The following is a 26,993-nucleotide window of genomic DNA, read 5'->3' on the forward strand; positions in this document are numbered from 1 at the left end:
GCTGTCTGACTATCTAGAGCCTTTAGTTACCTACACTTTTAGTCACCTAGACCCTGTGAAGATTGGGTCAAAATCTTAAGAATCATTTCATAATAAAATGATCATAATCTGTACTCAGACTTTACCTGAAAGAACATGAGCCACTCACTCAGTCTTTGGAGGAAGAAGACAAAGGGGCATCACTAGTTTTGCTGTCCAGCTGCAAGACTTGCAGCTGCTTGTTTTTATAGGCAGTATCTCATCTGCTGTTCCACTTCCCTGTTCCATAATGGGTGCCACCACATCCTGGCAGCAACTTGGTGGGCAAATCATCTTGTCACAACGCTGACAGGGGGTCTGGCTGTTCTAAAATGGGGCTCATCACATCTTGGTCACAACCACATTGTTGAAAACAAGAGAGAATGAGGTGGTACATGATCAGCATGCTTGCTATATGAAAGCCGTTTGTCTTAGGAAGTGGCGTTGGATATGCTAATCATATTATCAGGAGTCAGGAGCAGGTCATGTCAGTCACATGACTCAAATGGAAAGTCTCTCGACTTAATATAAATACATCTTCCTAAGCAAAAATCATACATTGCACTTAAGCTGTTGAGGTGTGTACATATATCACTGCCATCTCTTAGACAGAGAAAATAATGCACAGCAGAAGGTAGCAAACATTACTTTACTCATTGCTTCAGCTGTGAATGTGTGTTTATGACCAGGGAGACCTGTGGATATGGAAGATTCAGTTCCCACTCTGTTCTCCAGAGCCCTGGGCCCATGATATGTGCACAGTAATTCTCTTTCTTGGAGAAAATCTATGTACTTGGAAAATTTTATGTTGTATTAATTAGAATTGCTCCAGAAAATTTGTATCACTCTTTTCTAGAAAGGTGCACAGGACCTAAGGGGACTCAAAGACATCTTTGCAACAAAGCTGTCAAGGGGGAAGGGCAAGAAATGCCAATGTAACTCCTTGCCATAGTACTTGCTGTAATCTCAGACAACTGAGCACCAACATGCTCTCTAGAAGGAGGATCCAATGTTGTTCTCATCCCATAAAGAATGACTCAAGGCTTATATTGGCAGCAAACGCTCTTCTAAGTTTATTGCAAGCAGTGTGTGGTAGTACATGGTCCTCATAACAATGCATTAATCACAGTCAGTGTCAAAATGTCTTTTGGACTAATCATTATGTGATTTTTGTAAACTGTGATCAAAACATATCACTTCTGTAAGAACAAGCACTGCATTATGTTCCTTCTGTATTTCAAGCCATCTTGTTCCTCATGCCAGACCTGAGTCTGCCTTTTCACCCACACAGTGGACTATTCAATTCATAAACTGCTATAATTTACTTTTCTGACATGAGGTCTTAATAGCACATATAATTCCTGGTAGCGATTCATCCACGAGCCACAGTTTCTGTGAGGCTCATAGCGGTCAATGAGTGAGAAAATTCTTTCTCTAAGCAGTGTATGGTTGGATGAGTGCCCCAGCAGTGCCAATATCGCTAGGTAAGCACATCTTCTCAGCTCACAGCAGAAGCTATTCCTATCTCGGTATTGGAAGAGCTTGCCTACTGTGATTGCAACCTGCTGTCACTGTCTCTGTGACTCTTCACAGCCTGTCAGTTTTTCTATTGACACTTCTTCTGTTCATCACAACCTCTCTCTTTTCTGTAGGCTTGCTTCCATACGAGTAAAGTGCTTGCTCCAAGCAGCAAGTGCTATGTTAACTCTTCTGAAGCAGTGTGTTTGAGTCTGTGTCCGTATTCACTTCACTAGCAGTTCCTTTTCATCTTTCTTTGATTTACCTTCACATTTTCACACAGACAGCAATATGAAACTGAACAGGGAAAACAAGTCACACGTAACATATTCATGAAAGATAAGACACTTTCCCAGTTTGTCAGGTCTGTCTGAGACTCATCACCTGGCTAATCTGTTGCAAAATCTACTCATGTTCTGCAGGAGACTTAATTTTTATCCTCATACAATGCAAGTAATCCATCTGTTTTTGTCTGAAGGTTTTATTTAATTCATAGTCTCTTCTGAAGGAAATATATCCTCTGCTTTATCCAGAAAATTGTTAGTTGTACTTTTCTGCTAAAATATTCATTTATGTCTTGTCTCATCTTTATGGCTCATGCAGATTTGGACCTTGTTTATGGAACATATAAGGACTTTTCATTCCAGAACATCTGAGAGATTTTTAGCGTTTTTTTCTTTCCTTTTCCTTTTGTAGATAGTTTTCATTTCCATTACTGGTATTATAATACATGGGGGAAAAAACAGACAGTGAAAGACAGAGTTCTATTACTGTTTCTTTCTGAAGGATCAAGAGCAAGTGAAGCAGGAAAAAAGGCCTGCAACGTCCAAATAGCTTCCTCAAACTATGGATAAGGAGCAAACCACACGCTGAGCAAAAAACCAGGTGTTTTTTCTTATGCTTAGGCAACAATGACTGTTCCTTTGACACCAAATGTTGAAAATAGGTACAAACACAGATCCCTAATTAATTGTTTCAAGTTAATTTCTTGATATCTAAGATAATGATGATATCTGAGTCAGTTTAAAGCCCTACACATTACTTCTCAGAGCAGGCTTGTTAGGTTTGGCGATCTACTGCACAAACACATTTTGACCAAATTTAGTAACTAGAGGCACCCTGGGAGCGCCAGCATGAGATGAGTCTCATACTGTTCAGGTGAGGGAAAATAAAGTTTGGAGTAAAGAGATCTTATAATAAACAGAAGGTTTGGGAAAAAATGCCTTTTAGTTTCTGATCTGCATTATATGATGATGGAAGAGGTAAGAACTATTGGAAAGTGGGCTTAAACGGTTAAACTGCCTCTTCTTTGATCCATGTCTGTGCATATAGGCTGTCAATAGGACTGTAAAGTGACTGATAACACATTGTCTGCATCGATCTCTGGTGCTGTGCTGGAGCCTCCTGTTCAAACATGTTATCTCTCCCACTTTGTTTGTAAATCAAATAATTCATCAATGGCAATACATTGGTAGCATTGCTGCATGGGAATAGCATTGTTATATATCATCATCAGGTTGACATACCTCCATGTGCAAAGTCACGTTGAAGCCCGTTTCACGCTAGCTGTTAACAATGCAACCATTGGCCTTTAAACCTTTTAGGATCACCTGTAATTTCTCACAGGGTCATTATGAACTTTGCAACAGTTTTGCAGTAAAGGGGAATTCTCTGTTCATTGTGTTTCAGCAGTAAGAGAGGTTCTTCTCCATCAAAGAATCACCACACTGTAGGTTCTGGAACTGCAGATCTGGCTTAGCCAGCAGCTGTTCTGATCATTAAGAAAATTTAATGATCCTGCTTTTGTCCACCACAGAAAGATTCTGATAGGCAAAAATTCAGGTATTCCCAACAGCTGATGAGGAGAATTATGCAAAGTAGTATGAGCCAGAGGAATAATTATAATTGCAGAGAGACATGTGATATGTTTTTAGAAGAGCATTTAATTCCCTTTTTGCACCTTGCCTATTGTACCTCTCACTTTTTATTTTCTTTTTCTTCATGAGAAATTAAAAACACCCCATTATTTTAATAGAAAATACTATTATTGCCTGGTGACAGCAACTTTTAAGGTAAGCTACAGGTGCAGCAGAAAAGCAAAACCACATCAGATTACTTCAAGGTGGTATTTCAACACTCTGATTGATAAAACCAGTATTTTACTACTTCAGTCTTAATTTCAGTTTTGATTTTTTTGAAATTTTGAAATTTCCTTTGAAAATTATTTACCTTTTGCAAACAATTGGGATCAAATATTGAAGTTAGATTTGAGTTATCTTTATGTTTACTAGAGAAATCTTCTGTTTCTGCATCTTTTATACCCTTACAACGTATTTTGAATCTTCTGCCTTTTCAGTCAAATTCAGGGAGAAAGAAAAAATAGGAAAACATTCCAAACCACTTTTTTTCTTATGGGAACCCAGTTTGTCCAGAATGTAGCCCTGGGCACTCAGGAATTGATCTGAAGTGGAAAACAATAGAGATGCAGCTGCAGCAGACCCTGGGATTTCTTGATGCTTTCAAGGTTATAGACTGATCAATCATTACAGCAGACACAAGAATCAAAAATGCAAGTCAGATCACAGAGTAACATCTAGCATAAGTACAATGAAATCCTCAAGCCTATCTGTGGATTTTAGGTCCTGTTGTTATTTTGAATAGACTCTTTCAGAATTGTAGCAAAGTTATAACTGACCTTATATAATCATAACATCAAAAGCAGCCATGACAATTTTAAAATATATGACAGCCAGAATTTTTCCTCCTTCACAAAAGGGTTGGTTGCAATACTGAAATGCACTAGAGATCAGTCTGGGAGCAGTGGTTATCCTGGATCTCCTGCCATGCCACCTGTCTGTAAAGTTCAGAACTATGCAAAGCTGATAGTATTTTTTTTAAAAAAAAATCTTGCACTAAATAAAAATGGCAGGCAGTTACCTGGATTCATCTAGGAAAGAGAACTCCACATAAAACTCTTCTAGAATAGGGAAACACATCTTGAAGATTTATTGTTGCTTTTAAGCCTATGTATGATGAAAGAGAGAAACTGGAAAAGTTAGACATGGCATATCTGAGGCTGTTAATCCCACGTGTATAGCTCTTCAGAGTTTGCAGTCACTTGAGTGGTATTTGAACTCTATCCATGTTTCTTTCTTGAAAATAATGTTTCACAGAAGTAGCTCAAAACACTTGCTTTTACAGCAATAGCCACAACAGAAATGTCCCAGACTGTGTAACACAAACCAGGAGCATGTGATCCGACTCTTGCTATCAGACTTGTTAATACAGTTTATGGAGGGAAAGATACACCGCTTCACAGTTAATGTAGGCTATGGTGTTTCTCACTCAGATCTGTCTGCCTTTCGGGTAGGGTTTTTTTCTAATTATGTTTTGGAGGAGGTGTAGGAGGAGGGGGAGATGCTGCTGCTGCTGCGTGTTCAATGCAAAGCACTTGGCTGTGATAGGCTGAAGGGATGTGGATACTCTGCCTCTATCTGCTGGCAACTGCATCCTCTGTGCTTTGTAGCTGTCACAGAGGAGCAAAGAAAGACAGTGAGAAAGACAGAGGAGAAGGAAAAACCTTACCAACTCACTGTAAGTAACATTATTTGTCCTGAAAGTTTTGTGATTATTGAATTCCAGTACGTACACTTGGATTACTGCAACAATTAGTTACTTAAAGTGGGAGCTTGCCTAATAAACAGCCAGTCTGTGTTATTTTTAAGGATAAGCTGGGACACTCAAAAAGCATTTCTTTTAAATCTAAGTATGCACAATGTAGTGTGCACCTGTCATTTTGAGTTTGATTGTTTTTACGTATGATATATGTCAGCTATATCTGTGTATGTACACTCATGCAGAATCCTGTGTATCTAAAAGTTTATATCTTATCTTTCCAAGTGCAACGGTTCTGAACATCCAAGCAGACTTTGAGAAATTCTCCCACCAGATATTTTGAATAATAAAATTTTCAAATAAGTTCAATGAATGACTTTTTTGGGTGAGGTTTTCTTCAGAAATAACCCTTTCTTATCAATATAACAAGACCTCAGAAGGGAAAATTACTATGTTTTGGACCCTGTGCCAGTGACAGCAATGAGTAAAACCAGCGACTTCTAACTGGAAAATGCAATTTTTAAATGAAACGTAAGACCTGTAACATATATACGTAACACTTGCCTTGTGCGAATATTGAACTATGAAGTAAATCCAGTTCCTTTTTACTCATGCTGAAATAAAATTCCTGCTGCCATCCTTATTCAGACAATATTCCTATTGCCAGAAGTAGAAGTTTAGCTTAACAGTAGCAACCTTCAGCTTGCTGGTTTCAACAGCATAAAGTCCTCATGGCTTCAGTGGTGTCACCATAGCACAAGCCTTTAAATTACACTGTATTCTGCAATAATCAACTAGCAGAATAGAAAGCGCGCTTGTTTAATTTATTGGAAAGACGTGCAGTTATTACTGCATTCTTCGTACCTGATAAATGATTTTATTATATTAGCTGTTTGTTTATTTTACTTTCATGAACTGGAGAAGAGGCACTCTTCTTAAGGAATGATAATAATACATTGAATATACCTCTCTCCTCATTTGTTCTTTTCCCTCTTTTCCCGCTACCCCAACCCCCTTTCTTATCTTTTCCTTCCTCATAATAAACTTCCTGGAACTATTTAGATGTGTTTTACATTTATATTTATTTAGTACAAAAATAGATTCTAAAATTATAGACAATACTTTTAAACAGAAATTATGAATAAGCTGAATGCACATAATATTACACCTTTAAATATATTTAATACTTAATTGTGTGTGAACTGCTCATTTATATGTTGCCGTTTCAAACAAAGGCAAAAATGGTTTGCAAGTAAACATTATACTGAATATATACAACCTAAAGACTATTAACAGTTTTCAGTAGCTTCAGTAAAAAAAAGGTGTTGCCATGTTTTAATTTCAGGGCACTGAGGCAGAAGGAGTAGTTTAAACAAAATAGCAGAGGATATGTCACCTTTAGATTATGTAGTAGACTTGCCCTGTGTCAAATTCCAGCAAAATTAAAGAGCAAAGGGAATAACAATTACAACAACAACAACAACAACAACAACAATAATAATAATAAATTCAGTGATATAATCTCAGGCTTAGCATGTTTGTTCTTTTTTCACCTGAATTAAGAGCAAAGCTCAATCTACTCTAATAAGGTAGGACTTGATCTTTCTAAGAATGCAATGGTGACAATATCCATTGGTTACTGCTGGGAACAAAAGTACTCAGACAAAATGCGTTCAGTAAAATTGTACTTAATCACTCAGAGTGAGGCTGTCAATGAGTTTGAGTACAGACTGTGTATACAAAGTGGTAGAAGGTGCTTCCTGGGAAGCTGGGCTCTCCTCACCTGGGGTTCAGCTGGAAGATGCTGAAATTCATCCTGGGAGGTGCAGGATCCCTGAGAGCATGCAGCCTTTATTACTTTTTATGGGCTTTCAAGAAAACAGCCCACTATTAAATACACTAGAGAGAGTCTTGTTTCTCTGAATTTTCCATTTAGTTTCAGATGCTCAGCCTGCGTTATTTTGCAGTTTAAGTTCCTTTGACTTAAGTGTATATCTCAAGTACGTACAGATTGTAACACTTGGGCCTTCAGAAAATATGGATACTCTCAAACAGTGTTTTCATTTCAGACCCTAAGGGCTCAGTTGTCTGAAGTATTATGCTTCTTAGAAAATCACATTCAATATTTTTGAAATATATAGGCATAGAGGAAAGGTCTCTCTATATGTGTTGTATTGTTACATTGTACCTGTGTTGCATATGCATTTGAGGGGTAGAAGAGAGAAATATCCTGTACTGGTAGAAAGGTGAAGTAATTTACATTTGATAGTGCTAACTGGTAAGCATTACAGTTGTCAGTTCTTCAGTCTACTGATTGTGGCTTCCATAGCAAGCTGGAACAGGCTGCCCAGGGAGGTGGTTCATTCACCTTCCCTGGAGGCGTTTGAGGCAAGGGTGGACGAGGTGCTGAGGGACATGGTTTAGTGTTTGATAGGAATGGTTGGACTCGATGATCCGGTGGGTCTCTTCCAACCTGGTTATTCTATGATTCTATGATTCTTCCAAGCAGATGAACTGAGATCTATAATGAACAGTTGAGGAAGGGAATAAAAATAGGCATGAAAATGCCACTCTTGTCATGCACAGAAAACCAGACATAAAATAAGAGGAGAAAAGGAAAATTTAAATGACCACTATGTTCTTGCTAGGAGTATGCCTTCACAGTTCTGATGAGATATGTGTATTATGGTAGGTAAGAAATTTTCAAGCAAGGGCTCCTAGTAAAGAAGATGCATGGAAACATAAAAATAGATAGAAGTTTAATATAGATTTTAATTTCTCAGTATTGTCTTTGGAGGAAAGAAGAATGAAATATTTTGCTTCAGATTGAAGCAGATTGATGCATTTCACTGGATCAAATTGAGTTCTTTAGCATTTAACTAGATAGTACCAGTTTATATCAATTTATTACACAGTAGCAACTACGGCAGATATGGGATGGACGGCTCATCCTTCCATTCTTTATGCTTAAGCTTCCTGGTTCAATTAATTCTCTCATGCAAACAGTGGGTTTCCCCTGTAATTTAATTCTTTATCCTCAATTTTGAGAATGTTGTTGCAACAGGGATTTATGACAGAAGTACTACTGCCAAAACAATGTCAGGATGAGGCAAAAGACCTCCACTTCTTGGGAAGAATTATAGTTAGTGAATAACAAATAAGATCTCAGTGCTTATCTACAATGTGTATTTTGTCAAACTCAGTTGACAAATTTCAGTTCCATGGTTATAGGCTGAAACCACAGAACGTGTATCTGAAGTTTTATGTCCTTATCCTGATGTCCAAAATAACTATTTCCAAACTGCTAATAATAAAAATGGCAATAAATTATATCAGCATAGTATATAGAAGGAAGGTGATGCAAACATTATTTGGAATAGAAATAAATTTCATATCAAAGAAGTCTAGATGATAGGAAAATTATCACAAGCTATGTAATGTAGTATATATGTTATGGTAATACAATGAAGTAAATTTATTTTTGTCTGTTTGTGAGCTACTTTGAGCTAACACATGATGCCATTAATTTATACCACTTAAGCAACACTTTGGGAGAAGACCAAGTGATCCACAGAACCTTCTATGTTAAATGATTAAATATTTGATTGACACGAAGTAAGTCTAAAGAGTAGCATAGTGATACTCTCATGTGTTCTGACATTGTACAGACAGTTCATTGGACCCACAGATACTGAATGAGATCTTCAGCTGAACTTATCAGTATATAAAAGCCCAGAGGATTTAACTGGTAACTGAGTGGAGAGCAGCAGTAGTGTTAGAAACACCAAATTCTCAAGTTCTGAGGCAGTTCCATCTCACACAATGCCTACTAATTTTGAAGTCATGGGTTTAATTCTTATCTTGACAGTTTGCATCTTGGAAACCACATTAAAAATAACAGATTACCGTGTGTAAGTTCTTTAGAGCGTGCTATACAAATGAAATGGTAAATGAAGTAGTATAAAAGAAATAATAATATCATAAGTTAAGGGTTAATTTAGAGATACTTTGAAAAAGAAGTGAAACAGCTCAATATTTAGATTTCTTCTGGCAAAAATATCTAAACCAAAGAACTAAGTCTTGGGGTGTAATTAGATTGCTGTCACAGAGATGCGTATTGATTGTTGCAGTTCATGCCGACTTATTTTATGAAAGTTTATGAAAATTTTGAACTATGATCAAAGATGTATTTAATGAAATTGCACCTAAGATTTGAGAGTATTGAGGAAAAGGAATCATCTTGATTGTAAAGGGGTTGAGACAAAACTGTTTGCTTAAACAGTCTTTCAAAGGGGAGATGACACGCAAATCTGGCCACCAGAATCCTCTGAGAACTGTAATGACTTCTGGTAATGCGTTTCCGGCAGCTTAGCAAGATCTGAGAAAGGTCCTAATTCCCCTTTCAGAAAGGCATTGAGAGAGCCAAATAAACACTTACATGATGGTTAAAGAGAGTAATATAACTCTAACAAAACAGGAAGAAGAACGATTCTCAGGACAGAGAGGGGGTGAGAAGTCCTTACTGTGCAGATCCGCGCTTTCCCAAGTGGTTTGTGACCTACAGCAGCACTCTGCCTTCTTAAATGGCAGCAGCAGCAGCTGCTTCATACAAATCCCAGACCCTCTATTTGTGGCAGCAGAGATGTCTCGAAGATGGTGTTTATCAACCATGTCTTTCTCTTGTAGTGTGACAGTACTAATTCAAAAACATTAAAGCCCAGAAGGGTTTCTCTTTTGTCAGAATGATGTCCTTAGTTATAAAACCTTAGTACAGATAACTGATATCTAAGAAATTATCACTTAATTATGTAATATTCACGTTGTGATTAATATAATTATTTCCTTACAAAGTGAAGATCTGAAGGTATGTGAACTAATGATAGTAATTCCTTACGCCAGCAGTGAGTATGCTTGTTTCACTTGCCAATTTTCTTACTAGTTCCCAAGGAACAGTATCACCTTCTCAATCTGAGTGTATAAAGACTCCTGGATGTTTTTTAGGCACTATGGTCTCAACCTTGTACTCACTGAGAACTCAAAATGTATGAGCATGTGCAGTAAAAAGTTGGGTGGGCCAGGATAGCAGGAGCAGGCACACAAACAACACGAATTTATGTTTGCACAGAACTTTGCAGGCAAATTCCAGCTCATGTCAGCTGAGCCATGTATTTCCTTGGCTGTTCTCACACAGTCTCTGCCTATCTCAAAGCACACCTATAGCTCCAACCTAACACCTTGGAGACAGGGACAGTCCCAGAAAGAACTTTCTCGCATCCTCCTGTGAAATACAGTACAGCTTAACTCTAAAACCTTGGTAATAAATTAGGTTTTGTAATGGCACAGTATGTGAATTTACAGTGAAAGAATAAAGAAGCTAAATCTTGAGGAAAGGCAGAAGGCAAGATGTAGATAATATGACAGGGCAGCACAGTGGATCACTGTGATAACTGTGATTATTATAGTTTGTTATTATAGATTATAATAGAGACAAACAGCATGCTATTTTCTTAGACCTCTTCTTTATAAAGCAGGAGAGAACTGATTATGTGCCACATAACAGTGCCATATTTTTGTGTGAGCCAATAGCAGCAGGGATTAAATCTGTGACCTCTGAGTCTTCATCAAGGTGGCCTCACTGATCTTCTGTGCTAAAGGTACATCCTATCTGTACTATGCTAATCTACATCATGACCTGGACAATAAAGATTTACTCCTATACAGTGTCCAGCTAATACTGAAGTGGAACAGAATGCAACACTGTATGGGCATTGACATAATATGCAGAAATAAGAGCATATGGCCTTTTCAAAAAGGCCATTTGAGTCACCTTATACATCATCTGAAAAATAGTTTTAAAACTATTGTTTTTATTTTTTTAGGTTTTTCTGATAATAAGTCCTAAGCTCTGATACCCATGGATGCTGCAGAATTCCGCAAAAGAGGGAAGGAGATGGTGGACTATGTCGCCGATTACCTGGAGAAGATAGATAAAAGACAGGTCTTCCCAGATGTTGAACCAGGATATCTAAGGCCCCTCATTCCAGACTGTGCACCCCAGGATCCTGAGAGCTTTGAAGATGTCTTTAAAGACATTGAGAAGATCATTATGCCAGGGGTAAGAACAATGAATGTAATGTTCAATACTGCACTTAGGTTTTCAAAGACTCTAAGGAAAGTGTGGATTGGAGGCTGTGCAGCCAGACCTTACAAACATAAGTACCTCCACTGCTTAGCTTTTAGAAGGCTGGAGTCTGGTTTATAGCCATAGTTAAATATGATCTAACTCTTTACACAAGTAATGTTTTCTGTTCTTGCTAGAAATAAACAAATAATTATTTTGTTTCATGTGATGCTTGCTTTTGGAAATAATCCCCTTTCCTCTACTGAATTTGTTAAGGCAAAGCTTCATGACTTCAATTTCATGTGATATTTTTGCTACTTGCTAAGCGCAGTAAATATTTTATAAAATGGGATTTTTATTAGCCTGCTGTGCCTTAAGTGTTCCTTGAAGCTGATCTTTAAATATTACAATTCTCTTAGGAGGCTTCTTTTTTATTAAAGAGTTGACTAGAAAGGATTCTCCCCAATACTTGCTCTGTTGACTTACTCTTCTAAATGTCAGCTTCTTCTAGTAGCTTTTAAAGCAGATGGCCACTGCCTAAATATTAGTCCTTGGATAGATCAGTGTTGGACAGACAATGCGGAACAAAGCATCCAGCATTTGCCCAGTTCTGAATTTTTCTTGTTTTTTCCTCTCATCATATACAATTTTATTTTAAATACATGCTTGTCCCTTAAGGCCTCTAAGTAGCCTGAAAAAGACTGGATTATTAGTAAATGTTAATGAGGAATCTCTCCTTTGGATCTTTGCAATAACCACTTTGAGTGGCTTCTCTGGATGTAGGTGGGTGATATGATTGCTATGTGAGTGGATATGGAACCATGACTCTGCAAATGTATTTAGTCAGTGTACTATAATAGCAATTCCTTTTCATTGAACAGTATAAATATTTCATATTCAATATTTCATCTTGTTTCCCTTGAAGCCAACTCTGCTGTCCTTTCACAGGCAAAAGCTACACTGGTGTCAATGGGAATCTCTCCATTCTTCTCAAAGATTTGTGGATGAATGTTTAAATCCAACAGAATTAAATCAGTACAGATTAGATAAGGGAATTATGATCAACACATGTAAATGCTTTCATTGCTGCTCACAGATGCAATTGCCTTTTCTTTTTTGTTGGAGGAAACTACTAACCATTTTTTTTGTCTGTGAAGTAGAACAGAAAACACTTTGATTTGAACACTTGAGAACATTCAATAAAATAACACCAAATTAAAAAACAAGAGATGAATCATTTAAGAATAGAAAATAAGATGTTAAATTCCAATTATGTTATCAACATGTCATGTTCCCTCTTAACTAAATCGATTTTTTCTTGATGTTTACATGCCCTGAAAATAAATTTACTTTATCAAAGTGATATATTCTGAAGAAGAAATGTTCTATCCAAAACTTTTCTCTGATGTGAAATGTTAGTGTTTGTGATACAAAGAACGCAAGTACATAAATCACAGTTCTAATAGTAACTCTGCCTATGTAGTTTATGCTAGGTACATGAGCACAGAAGCACAGTGTCATAGTATAGTAGATGTTGGATGGCATCTTTAGAGATCATTTAGTTCACTCCTGATACTCAAAGTGATGTCAGTTAGAGCAGATTATTCAGGAGCATGTCCAATTGGGTGTTGAATATCTCCAAGATTGAAGTCTTCATAGAATCATAGAATAACCAGGTTGGAAGAGACCCACTGGATCATTGAGTCCAACCATTCCTATCAAACACTAAACCATGCCCCTTAGCACCTCGTCCACCTGTGCCTTAAACACCTCCAGGGAAGGTGGCAATCTCTTCACAATCTCTCTGTTGTTCTGTTCCGAAGTTCAACCACCCTCACAATAAAAAAGCTTTTTCTTATGTTTAAGCAGAATTTTCTTTATATTTGTACACATTTATTCTTGTCTTGTCACTGGGTACCACTGAGAAGAATCTGGCTTCATCTGCTTTACCCCCATGAGGTGTTTATACACATTAACAGTATGTCTCCCTGGATGTTCTACAAGATGAACAATCCCAGTTCTCTCAGCCTTTCATTATATGACAGACGCTACGATTAATCTTCTCCACACCCCTTTACTGGAATCACTCCAATATGTCCATCCCTGTCTTGTACTGGAGAATCCAGAACTGGATGCAGCATTCCAGGTGTGGCCTTTCCAGTGCTGAATAGAAGAGAAGGATCACGTTTTTTTTGACTTGCTGGGATTAGTTTTCCTAATGTATCCCAGAATGGTGTTGGCCTTGTTTGCTGCAAAGGCACACTGCCGGCTTCTGTTCAGCCTACCCACCAGGACCTCCAGGTCCATTTCTGCAGAGCTGCTTTCCAGCCTATACTGATGCAGGGAATTACTCCTCCCCCGGTAAAGGATTTTGCATTTTTCTGTTGAAATTCATGAGGTACGTGTTGGCTCATTCCTGCAGCCTTTTGAGGTCCCTTTGAACTGCATTAGCACCATACAGTGTGTCAAACGCTACTTCCAGTTTCGTATCATCTGCAAAACTGCTGAGGGTATACTCTGTCTCACCATCCAGGTCATTATTGAAGATGCTAAACAGTACTGGCCACAGCAGTGAATCCTGGGGTATACCACTAGCCTCCAGCTTCACTTCATGCTACTGATCACAACCCTATAAGTCTGGCAGTTTAGCCAGTTTTCACTTCCCTTTCACCATTCTCTTAACCAGTCCATATTTTATCAGTGTGTCAGTAAAGATGTTATGGGAGATAGTACTGAAAGTCTTAAAATATCCTGGGCTCTCCCCTTGTCCACCAAGCCATTTATCTTGTAGAAGGCTGTCAGGTTGCTTAGGCATAATTTCCCTTTCATTATTTTTTACTGTGTAGCCCCAGATACCTCCTCGCCCTTAATATGTTTGCAAATAGCTTCAAGGTTCTGTCATCTTCTCCGGGATTTAGGTAAGGCAGGGTCTGTAGTTTCCAAGAACCAATTTCTAGCCCTCCTTGAAGTTAAAAGTGATATTTGCTTTTTTTCCCAGTCCTCAGTTGCCATAACCTTATGAAGACATTGAGAGTGGTCTCAATGACATTGTCTAGTTACTGCAGCACTTGTGAGCGCATCCCGTTAGGCTCCATGGATTCATGTATGTCCAGTTTCTTTAAATATTTCCTATCCTGGTCTTCCTCCAGGTGAAGTCTTCCTTGCTCAAGGGTTACCCCATGTGTTGTTTTCCCTGGGACCAGACCTCCCAGCCCATCTGCAACTAGGGCGATGAACTTTTTCTGTCATGGCAAATCTGCAGGTAGAGCAGAAGCCTTCCTCCTTGTGCCAGTATTTGCAAGCTTCTACCATTCACTATCACAGGACTTCATTTCCCAACCCAATAAGCAGAGACTCTGATAGCCCATCCTTTGGTATGCTTTGGAGTTCAGGCTCCTGTATCTGAGATTGGTGTTACATTTCAGGGAAGATACACTCAATCTCCTTTTTGTAGTCCCTGATACTGCACAATCTGCTGACCTCCTCATGCTGTGTAAAATACAGACCCTCCAACAATGAACACCTCCTGCAGGCTAAAAGACCATCTCCCACTGCTCCAGCCTTGGCAAGAGGCTTCATCAACCCCGTAATCCCAGGCCTGCAGAGCTGCATACTCCCTTGGGACCTTAGTCTGGGTTGAGACCTGTGATGAGCCAGAGGTAGTTGTTCCAGTTGCTGCTGGGGACTGTGCCCTCTGAAGCACCACTGCCACTGCAGAGCCCACCTATGCTAACTTTAGCAAGGTTTCTGGATCTCTTCTGTGTATAGTGCTGCACAAACTGCTGCATCTGTTGGCTGCCTCTATTAACTGTGCTCACAGAAACAGAAGTGTGAAAATGATGGTGCAGGGAATACAGGAAGAGCTTAACATAGCAAGACTTGTTTACATTTGGTTTAGAGAACTTTAAAATTGTTTGTAATTGGTTTTAGGGACTTTTGAAATTGGCTGTAGGGACAAGCTACTCCAATTATATTTTCCCTTAATCTTCTTCCCACCTTTTTCCTGACGGGACTAACATTTATAAGTACCTCTAGTGTTTTTTATCTATAGTGCTCTTCCAGTGTTTCAGTGGAGAATGTCTTTCATAAATGAAGAACTGGGCTTCTTCAGAGAGAATAAGCAATATGACAGACGTCATAAAACTTTGTTTATTCCACAAGCTACCAGTGGCCTACAAGTGGTCCTTGTTTCTTTCATGTTGACATCTTTACTATATTAGTTATGTTCAGATACTTGCTACTTATTGGATGACGGAAAATGGTGGTCCTTCAGAGGAGCAAGGATCAACTAATTGTGTAAAGCAATAATGGAGTACCCATTGCTGTCTTTACCTTATAGAAGAACAAGCATGCATGAGTGGTAAAACTTTTCTATGGAGTCTTCTTGTGAAATTGAATGTAGACTTACAAAGGGCAGTCCACTAAATGACAATGACTATAACAGTCCTAAGTTCATAATGTTAACAGAGACGGAGGGAACAACTGCTGTACTCTCATTTCCACAGCCGAAATCCAAGGTAGAAAAGGACCTGCATATAAAAATGTCAGTGGGAGTCACCTTTCTCTCTTAGACTTGCTTCGTTCTCTTGTAACATACCTCCTCCTTCTTAAGAGCCCCAAATGATTAAGTTTAGTTGTAGCTGCAAATAGTAGTACTGGAGAAACTAATTTGCCTCACATTAGATCCATTAAGTCATGGACTTTCAGCCACAGAAAGAAAGGATTTCCTTAGAAGAAACATGGGAAATAAAATGTCTCTGAGAAGCATTAGAGTGCTAATTACTGAACCCAAGACACTTGTATATCACTGTTTATCAGCAGAGTCTGAAAAAAACAAGTATCAATTATGTTATGCTCTTTGCAATATTTGAGTAAGTGCGTCTGTTCTAAAAAAGGGATAAAAATGAACTTTATAGCTGCTTCAAGAGAAAGGGAAGGGAAGGCAGGAGGAAGAACCGCATCTGCATTTGCCTTAGGGGTTTTGGCTTTTCTGCTTTTTGTGAGTGGTGCAGCTGGAATCTGCTATGTTTCATCAAACAAATGGCTCCCAGAAAGCAGGCAGTTTAACTTGATTAACCAAGATGAATGTCACAAGTATTACAGATCACAGAGGATTAGAGCTAGGGAGATGGACAGTGGCAGTCCTGGCTCATTACAGACGTCAGTGAAAGTCTGCGTATGTAAGTCCTATCAAGGACTGCTGTTTATTGAGTATTTTTTAAAGTATTTTTTGTTTTCCTGTGAAGAACCAAGTCCCTGATTTGTGAAGGGAAGTGTTTTCCACAAGTGCTCTAAACCTTTGAAAGAGATCGTGATGAGATATAAGAGATAGAGCTACAGATGTTCACAGTGGCTTGTCTTTGCACACCTGCTTTGAGCAAGTTTGGACCTATTGACCAGTAAAAGTGAAATCTTCAACATATCGTATACAGGGCTAATTTAGACAGTGGAAGATTGCAGTGTATAGAAGCTGTTTTCATACGAAAGAGATAGGCATCTGAGATATTATATATGTTATAAGACAGCAGAGAAAATGATATGTTATTCATTGTGCGTACAAGAGTTGAGAGTTTCCCCTCAGCATGGAGCACGTAACATGAAGAAGAGCTGGTTGTTGGCATGAAGTTTATCAAAGGAAATAAAGGGATATTTGATGCATGCAAAACAGTGAGGTAGTGATCCCTGAGTTAGCTCCAGAGCCAGAAACTTTATCACAGTCTGGGAGAGAGGGGAGTGTGAAAGGTGAAATTAATCAGAGGTAGGAATGCGGAACAAAAGAGCAAGAAAACACTGGGTTCAGGCAAGAGAGAATCTACATTCTCACCATCCTCCAGCTGTAACAGAAGAGCTCCAGTATTTTAAAAAGAAACACACCAAACAAAACTGCATAAGAAAAGGCTAGGATTCAATATCTCAGCAGCCTCTGGATTTCCAGCCAAAGATCTTACGCACATTCTGCTGAATTCTTGCTTACAGTCTATCTAATCCTCTAGAAGTACTTTTTTTTTTCAAATATTTGCCTTTTATCTTGAATGTGAAAGCTGTTTTTGCCAAACATATATCATGTTTTTTCCACTGAACATTGCAGTAGGGCAGTACATTTCCTGTTTTCAAATCTTATTAGATTTGTTTGATAAGAGTCGTTTTATTAGAGTTGTGGAGCATGATCAAGTATCTCACAGATCCTTAAAATTGCTTAGATGCTGCATAAGATAATTCTAAATATTGCTGTGCAAGACAATTGACTACAATTTCTGCAGTTATTGTGTTTGTCTGTCATATTAGTACAAATGATGTAGAATTGTACATAAATCACAATTTGTTATAGGGAGATGGTTGTTTAATTTTCTGCAGAAGGTATTGGATACTGTAATGGATTGTTTCATTTTGTGATGAGGTGCTGTTTGGCCAGATTCAGCACTGGAATTTTAGCAAGTAACTCCAATGTGTAGTCAAGAGAGTTCTGTGCACACATTTACCAAGTCAGTCGCATGACAGATGAAAGAACAAAACACCAGAGAGCTCCTGAAGGCAGAGGCTCAAGAACAGTGCCCTGCATGGAAACTCACGCTGCTACTGCCCGTGCAATACTTTTCTTCTAGGCAAGTATGAAGAACTCTTGGGAGGTGGGCGCAAGAACTAATTTATTTCTAATTTTAAACTAAAAGATAGTTTAAAAATTGAGAAAAAACAAGGTAAGCTTCTCTAAAAAATGACATGCTGTGTTAAAGCTAGGTAGTCAAGAACTGTTGACTAGTCTCAACCTCTCATATTTTCTGATTTTTTTGACAAGTTATTTCTGCTTCCTGCATTAGTTAAAAATGACTATTTCTTCCCTTAACACAGGTGACTCACTGGCACAGTCCATACTTTTTTGCCTACTTCCCTGCAGCCTCTTCCTTCCCAGCTCTTCTTGCAGATATGTTGTGTGGTGGAATAGGATGTGTGGGCTTCTCTTGGGTAAGTTTACTGGGGTATACACTGCTATGTGCTAATAGTGCTTCACCTTGCAAAGATTTTAAGTATTTCAGTAACATCCTTCAATGAAATTATTGATTAATAGCAGTGAAGTCACAGGACTATTTTTATAGGTAAATTTCCTTGGCCAGTAAAGTGTTTTCACATAGACACTCAGGAATAACAGGCTATTTCCTCTTAGAAGTTTAGTTCTTAAAAAACACTAGCATTTAGAAGCAGTGGTAGCAGTGCAAACTTACTAGTAATTCATTAAGTAGTATGACTGTTGCCTATCACCCAGTGTTGTTCTCTTACCACCTGGATGATCAGAAAATTGTGTTAACCCCCACCACATTAATATGAGATGCAATCTTCTCAAAAGAGTTTAGTAGTTGATGGAAAAAAAAATTGCCAGATGCAAACCCTAGCTTTGACATTTGGTAGTCATAAAGGCACAATCTGACATTTATTTTAGTAAATATTAGAAACAGCACCCACAAAGTGGTCTTCAGGTCTCTAATTTAGCTGGTGAAGTGAGTCAGTCTCTTCTACTGTAGTCAAAATACAGAAAGAAAGAGAGAGAGTTATTCTTGCTCTGGTAGATCCTATTTCTCTTCATGGTCTAGTGAGGTTATTCCTTCTGTTCTATTTTTCAACACAGGCTGCAAGTCCAGCTTGCACAGAGCTGGAGACTGTCATGCTGGATTGGCTAGGGAAGATGATTAATTTGCCTGAAGAGTTTTTAGCTGGGAAAGATGGTCACGGTGGAGGAGTCATTCAGGTAAGAGGGAACATGGAAAAAGGATATGTGATGAGTTTGTGGATGTCATGATTTTGTAAAATCATAGAATCATAGAATAGTTAGGGTTGGAAGGGACATTAAAGATCATCTAGTTCCAATTCCCCTGCCATGGGCAGGGACAGCCCACTAGATCAGGTTACCCAAGGCCCCAGCCAACCTGGCCTTAAACACCTCTGGGGATGGGGCATCCACGGCTTCCCCGGGAAACCTCTACCAGTGTCTCACTACTCTCACAGTGAAGAAATTCTTCCTAATGTCTATTCTAAATCTGTCCTTTTCCAGTTTATACTCGTTTCCCCTCGTCCTATCACCACAAGCCTTTATGAATAGTTCCTCTCCAACTTTCCTGTAGGCTCCTTTCAGGTACTGGAAGGTCACTATAATATCTCCTTGGAGCCTTCTCTTCTCCAGGCTGAACAAGCCCAACTCTCTCAGCCTGTCCTCATGTGGGATGTGCCTCAACTCTCAGATCACCCCTGTAGCCCTCCTCTGGACCCATTCCACCAGCTCCATATCCTTCTTATGCTGAGGATTCCAGAACTGGACACAGTACTCCAGATGAGGTCTCACAAGAGAGGAATAGAGGGATAATCGTCATACCAAAACAGAAATAAAGACAAAATATATTTTTTTCCTTCCATATTAGGTCCTTTCAGATTTTCAGAAAGACTGATGTTCTGTGAAAATGTCCATAGGTGGGTAGGATCATTCATGAAAGTAATGGTTTTCATTTCAGAGCAGCTGAATTCTGAAACCCTCCTCTCTGTAAAGAATTGCTATTAATTCAACTTCACAGCACAATTTGGGTTTAAAATTGAAATCACAATGTTCAAAAATCATGTAGGATATAAACTTTAGTTTGCTGATCAAGTGAAGTGAGGTCATGTTTACCAACAACATACAGCAGTGTTGCATAACTGAGAATGGAAAAAAGCCTTCTCAAACAGAAATATATCTGAAGATTTGGAGAAGAGCATCATGAAAAGTGAAGACATAACAGAATGCAGCAGAAAGTCTATCTATACTTATCAAAGAAATTTAAATTGTTTTAAGAATTTTTCCTTATAGAAAAAAATGAAATATTTGAATATTATAATAAAATGAAGAGCTGCTTAAAATTTGAACTTAAACAGTTCTATAAGTAGATACAAATTGCAGACTACACTGCAGTATACAAAATAGAACAAAACCCAAAAATTTGATGTTGGCTGCTTAGTGAAAGCTTAGAATGTCTGAACAGAGTGTCTGCATGGTAATGAATACAGATATCATTGATGCGCAAACTCGCATGCATAATAAAGCTATATTGTTTATCAGCCATGGCTCCACTAGCACATGGTCTTCCTGCAAATGCAGGCACTGGTCACACTTATTAATCTAAATAGAAAAAGATCTCTACTATGAAAAAGACTTATTTTTAAATAATTGTTCTGTGCTTTTTTGATAATGTCTGGAGTCTGGTTGTTTGAGGCCAAGGCACGATCTCTTTTATCCTAAGCTAAGCTTCTAAAATACGTTTGAATTACATGCTAGAAGTGGGACTTCTTTCTTTGATCTCAGCTGCAAATGCGTGCACCCTATTCCAAAGACTTCTTCCCAACATCTTTGCAGGCGTTTAACCTGACTGCCATGACACTCCTAGGTGAAGCTGCACCCACACCTCTCTTCCCTCTGTTAGGATCTTTATCATTGCAATTACTAGGGAGGGAGTTACATTCAAGAAATTAAGCTTTCATCATGTGCCTCAGCAGTATTTGTTTTGTACTAGTGAATGCAAGCAATTATGCCTGATAGTTATCAGCAGGAAATATTGCCCTTCCAGGCCAACAATGCTGGATTGCCCACAATTTTCATCAGAAGCCAGTCAGTTTCAAGAATTGAAAGTAGGCTCTGTGTTCCTGCTTACAATGAAGTCATTTCTGCTGCAGATCTTCTTGTCTTGCTCTTGAAATAATAATGATACAAATAAGAGAGCATGAGGCAGAGACAACACGAGCGTGTGAAAGTGACAGTCATTCTCTTGGTAAATACCAAGTAATTATTGTGATACTGGGTAAAACCGAGCCTGTGAAAACTGGCTCTTAATTACATTTGAAAGTCTATGTCAATATGAAGTACTTTGTTTTTGTGCGCAGGATGACACTTGAAAATGGCAAAAGATGAAAGAAAATTTCAGTTCAGTGCTCTGGTGGACATGAACATCAGTACTTGCTGATATTTCTTCTGCCTCTTGAGCCTGCTTGCCATGGCAACCTTTGTTTGCTTGAGGTAAAAGGAAAGGTATCATCATCCTTCACTTAATGCAGAATACAGCATTCAGGAGTAGAAAAAAACCCAGCTTTTAAAAATAAGTAAGAACGTTCTTCCTGAAGCTTGTATCCTGCTGTTCATTCTAGATAAATTGCTGAAAAGCATCCATGCTTCATTTTTAAAGGGTTTTCTTACTCTGCAAAGGAAAAGTATTTTAAGGGTAAAATGAGACTCAGCCTATCTTTGGTCTGGCAAGGAACACTGCTGATTTATCTTTCTTGTCAGTTAGCCAAATAGTTCAAGAACCAAGGTGGTATTTTTTTCCCCTCAAATACAGTTAAGGCAAGACTTCAGTGCCAAGTGCATAGAACAGCCTTACAAACCTGTTTCTGCCAATACTGTAAGCTTCAGTATAAAAAAGATGACTTATGGAAACTGAGGCAAGGTGAAAAAGTCTATGCCTATCATAAGACTCCAAAAGCATTTCCAAGTTGCTGGATTCAGGTGCCTTTAGGCTATGTCCCAGCTCTATATTGGGAGGTAAGATTCAGCCAGACACGAGGCCCCTTCCTTTACATCCTTGTTTCTGTGTAAGGACATTCATACTATCATATACACTGACTACATACCAGCCCGAATGAACAGCCAGGATGCCAAGACATCTTGTGGCACTCCCAGAAGGCTGAGACTATTCTTGAGCCTAAGTCATTTGCCTGCCCAGCCAGGCAGTCTCCAGAATAATGTGGCCTTAAATGTCTCGACCTTAAATTAATGCCTTAACCTTTGGAACTTCCTACAGCCATGTTCTTTTATCTATTTGTGTGCATTTCTGTGATATGTGTGTTCCTTACATGTTTGAGAAACATTGCAAAAAGAACAAGAAAAAAGCTATTTTCTCCGCATGTATTTGAATGATTTTCACGTATCCCCTTAAAGACATATTTTAATAAAAGTAATAATTAGTAGTATTTTGCACATAATAAATGCATGGGTGCTAGAGCTAACATTACTGTGAAGAATCCAGGTTTAGAAAGGTTGTTTTCAGTGACTTGCCCAATGTGAGATAGAATTAGGTCTTGTACACTTTCTTTAAGATATCCAACTTCATTATGAGGACATATAACTTACCTAAAAACCTGTATGAACATCACAGTAAGTTGCAATGGTTTGCACAAACGAAAAGTATCCTCAGCTGCTGAATTGCTGGAAAGGGTATTTCAGGCAAAATTTTCTGATAGTAAATGCCCCCTATGCAGGCCTTCTGATTACAGAGGTTTTTTTAGAAGATGCTATACTGCATGTAAAAAAAAAAAAAAAGAAAAAAATTCTCAGAAAATAGGTAATGTTCTTGATTGTAAAACTTTCCTTACATCTGTTGAACAACTAGGACCTGAGTCATCATATTCTAGCTTATAGGAAGCATAGATTTTTTTTCCACTGTTTTTTCACAGCATTTGCTTCACCCCTTGTCTCCACATGGAAATTCTACCTTATTTGAACCAAGAAGCATGTTTTATTCCCCTATACCATTCTGTATCTGTAATATTTCCCTCAGCTGCCATAATGCTGTCTGCAGCAGCATTTTTGTGCAGAAATGCACACAATTTTGTCCAGCTCATCTTTGTTCTCGGATGCAGACCTTGGGGTCTACATTCCTAAAATCCCACATCACCAGAAAGGCAGATAAAATGCTTTTGCCATGGTTTAGTATGTTTAGTTTATTACACACTTAGCAAAAGTTTAGGGACTTTCCTTGTCCCTGCTTACTCCACTCATGAGGCTGTTGAATTTCAGCTCACCCACTGTTGAGATGTTGACATGTGTAGAAAGCAGCTTTATCTCATAGCTCAGCTAACTTCTGTACTAGGAGTTCATTGAGATCATTCTCACAGATGAAATCTCTGGGATCAGTCCCACCTCCAGGGAAGAAATAAGATTTCCCAATTATTTAAACATTTGTTGTAATTAGTAAGTATATGCAGGTCTCTAATAGAAGGAGGATAGAATTTGGTACAGGATAAGAAACAGTCACTCCAAAATTAGTTTGTTGACACTGGGGATATTTCTGAGACATACTTATTAACATAAGAAACTGTATTCATTGCAGTGTTATGTGCTTGGCAGAGAAGATTCACATGCAATTGTTCAACTTTGAAAGTACCTTAAGACTCGATCTTGCATATGGACACCCAAAACCACTGAACCATGAATTTATGAACCTGTTTTTAAAAACTGTTGCTTATAGTTTAAAAGAGCAGTTTAGATCATGTTTCATCTGCCTGTTCTAAAGGAAAACCATAAAAAGACTTTGTGGCAACTTGTATTCTCTTGTGAAATGTACGGGTCAATTGACACAAAAAAATCCACTTTTTATTGTCACAGAGTATCCCAGATGCAATTTAAACCCCTGTTTTGTGAGACAAAGTGCAATTTAGAAATAGTGTGTGACTGTTTCTTTAGTCTCTGTGTTTTTGATGAAGAAACAAATGAACGCTGTCTGGCTGTAGAGCCTTTTCACACGTGTTTAAGTCTGTGAGTCTAGCTTCCTAGCATTGATTGCAAGGCTGGTGTCTAAACTGAGAAGCCCAGATATTAAAGAGAGCAGATAGAGGCAACAGGGTGGAAGAGACACAGATCAAATAGAGATTCCTTATTTGCCGTCGCACACATTCCTAAAAAACACAGTTTCTCATATGCAGTTTCTTTGAACAAGTCTGCAGATTCATACATGTGGTGGGTTGACCCTGGCTGGGCACCAGGTGCCCAGCAAAGCCATCCTATCACTCCCCCTCCTCAGCTGAGCAGGGGAGAGGAAATATAATGAAAGGCTTGTGGGTCAAAGTGAGGACAGGGAGAGATCACTCAGCAATTACTATCACAGGCAAAACAGACTCAGCTTGGAGAAATTGAAGTAATTTATTGCCAACCAAATCAGAGTAGGATAATGAGCAATAAAAGCAAATCTAAAAAGAAACCTCTCCATCCCCCCCTTCCTTTTTTCCCCCAGACTTAACTTCCCTCCTGATTTCTCTACTGCCTTCTAGCCCAGTAGTGCTGGGACATGAGGATAGGGGTTATGGTCAGTTCATCACATACTGTTTCTGCTTCTCCTTGCTCTTCAAGGGGAGGACTCCTCATATTCTTCCCCTGCTCCAGCATGGGGTCCCTCCCATGGGAGACAGTTCTACATGGAATTCTCCAATATGAATTCCTCCTGTGAGCTGCAGTTCTTCACAATTGCTCTGGTGTGGTTCCCTTCCATGGAGTGCAGTCCTTCAGGAACAGACTGCTCCAGTGTGGGTCCCCGTGGGCTCACAAGTCCTACCAGAAAACCTGCTCCATTGTGGGACCCTGTCTCCATGGGTCTATCAAGCAGGTGTCAGGAGCCTGCTCCAGCATGGGCTGCCCCATGGTCACAGACACGTATAGGCATCCATCTGCCTGGACATGGGGTCCTCCACAGGCTGCATGTGGATATCCGTCCACTGTTAAGCTCCATGGGCTGCAGGGAACAGCCTGCCTCATGATGGTCTTCAGTATGAGCTGCAGGGGAATCTCTAGTGCCTGGAGCACCTTGGACCTGTCCTTCCTCACTGGTGTTGTTGTTTCTCTCTCACATTCTTATTCCTCTCTCCAGTTGCTGTTGTACAGCAATTTCTTATCTACGTCTTAAATATGTTATCACAGTGGTGCTGCCAGTGTTGCTGAGGGGCTCAGCCTTGGCCAGCAAACAGTCCATCTTGGAGCTGGCTGTCACTGGCTCTGTTGGACACAGGGGAAGTTTCTAGCAGCTTCTCACAGAAGACACCCCTGTAGCCTGTTTCCCCCATCCCAAACCTTTCCATACAAACCCAATACAAAATGCAGAAGAAAATGTTGCTTTTCTTCTTACAGAGTATCATCCTTTTGACCCTTACTTCAATTTGCCCCACAGGGAAGTGCAAGTGAGGCCACCCTGATTTCACTGCTTGCTGCAAGAACAAAAACCATCAGACGGGTGCAGTTAGAAAACCCTGACCTAACAGAAGCAGACATCATGGGCAGGCTGGTGGCCTATGCTTCTGATCAGGTGAGTACCACTCGAAAACATTGAAATGTGGGGTCTATAATTAACAACTTCAGCCATCTTAATAGGCAGGTGAATTAAGTATAAACTCCTTAGATTTGCGACAGTTTGGTTTAGCTTGCTTATATCTTATTGTACATCATAAGTGGGCTGGAATCTCATGCATGGTACAATAGTGCAAATAATACCTACCAGGAGGTTAGTGTTACTTAAGTATTGCTTCTTTACAACAGCTTATTCAAAGTAAGTAAAGATACTTGAGAAAGGTGTTAATTTCAGTTGCACTGAGTAAGTCTAGGCAAGCTTTTGTTACACCTAGGCTTGTGTGTCCGTGTGCGCACACACTATTTCCCTCCTTCATACACACGTGCAAATGCGCACATACATCTTCCCCCTGTGTGCAGGAATGGATGCAGATGCATGCACACAAACAAACTTAGTGTATGACTATAAAGCAAATTGGTCATAGCTTTTCAAGAAGACCAAAATATTTTTTTTAAAGAAAAAACCACATCTCCATGTATCAATCCAGTTAAGAAATCTCCTAAGAAAACAGAAAACATAATCCTTGATTTTCATCTGTGAATGGTATTAAGCAGACTGAGTTAGGCTAAATTCTCAGCAGGCCAGAACCTTGAGGGGTTTTTACTGTTAATGAAAGCAAATTTTATTCTTGTGAGTACTGCTGCTGCCTCCTGACACACTAATCCTACTGAAGGGCCAAGCAATTTTTTTTTTCTCAATAGCTGTGACATTTTCTTATCTAAATGTCAATGAGGTAGAAGAAACTTCCTTAGTACTTGATGTTTAGTTTAAAGTAATATTTGATTATGGAGAACAGAATAGTCAGGTTTTAGGCTTAACGATTTATTGCTAAATGTACGTTAAAAAGCACTCGAGGATAAAAGTACACTTGTTCTTTGCTGGTGGGAAAGGGAACTACACTTGTAGGATGAGAAAAGTCAGGACACGAAAATAAGAGGAAAGATAACTGTTTTCACAAGGTACATAGGATATTTGTCCCTGTTTTTATCTGGGACCCTAAGGTCTGTGTTGCGCAGACTGCTTGTCCCAGAGCTCAAACTCTGACCCAGTGATGCACGAAGCATTTTACTTGTTTTCATTTTTTTGTCCCATGTAAGTTGCCGACCTGAAATAAGGACTGACAGGCCTTTCTGCCTGCTGAAGGTCAGAGAAACTTACGTTTACAGAAGGATTTGCCTTAAGATATTGCTGACCTTTCAAAGCAGATTGTTGCAGAGCTCACCAGTTCTTCTGCATTAAGAACTGACCTGTGTGACTCAGGCAATAATCCACAAAAGGTGGTAAGCCTAAGCCATTTTGCGAGACAGAAAACCATGCACTGACAGGGCACATCACTAAGAATACATTAAGAGGGAGGTAAAATGTTGGCCATAAGGAAACAAAAGCCCAGAGCTGAATTTGGATTTCATATATATTGGGATACCATTTTAGCTTCTTGGCATCTGGAGAAAATCTTTACCTCATTGAAATAATTTTGCTTTGTCTTAATGAGTACAGAGCAGGTTTGGCAACAAAGCTTTCCCCAACAACTCCCTGAGGGTTTGGAGACAACAGAAGAGGATTCCTATCTGTGTTAATGCCTGGGCTCTCCTGTCTGAGCC

General features: G+C 39.0%; 1 protein-coding gene across 3 annotated transcripts in view; it reads left to right on the forward strand.

The window, feature by feature from the left end:
• DDC (dopa decarboxylase) overlaps window positions 1–26,993 on the forward strand; it is a 71,555-nt gene that overhangs the window by 9,708 nt on the left and 34,854 nt on the right. Inside the window, exons 2-6 of one of the 3 annotated variants that reach the window (XM_069853432.1) lie at window positions 4,738–4,902; window positions 11,031–11,266; window positions 18,119–18,232; window positions 18,891–19,010; window positions 25,216–25,350. In XM_069853432.1, coding sequence (XP_069709533.1) covers window positions 11,066–11,266; window positions 18,119–18,232; window positions 18,891–19,010; window positions 25,216–25,350 — 570 coding nt within the window. In that variant the 5' untranslated portion in view covers window positions 4,738–4,902; window positions 11,031–11,065. Of the gene's footprint in view, window positions 1–4,737; window positions 4,903–5,000; window positions 5,131–11,030; window positions 11,267–18,118; window positions 18,233–18,890; window positions 19,011–25,215; window positions 25,351–26,993 lie in introns of those variants that run through there. The other 2 variants (XM_069853430.1, XM_069853431.1) reach the window with 2 other exon arrangements.

This window comes from Phaenicophaeus curvirostris, chromosome 3 (assembly GCF_032191515.1).
Source record: "Phaenicophaeus curvirostris isolate KB17595 chromosome 3, BPBGC_Pcur_1.0, whole genome shotgun sequence".
Classification (NCBI taxonomy): domain Eukaryota; kingdom Metazoa; phylum Chordata; class Aves; order Cuculiformes; family Cuculidae; genus Phaenicophaeus; species Phaenicophaeus curvirostris.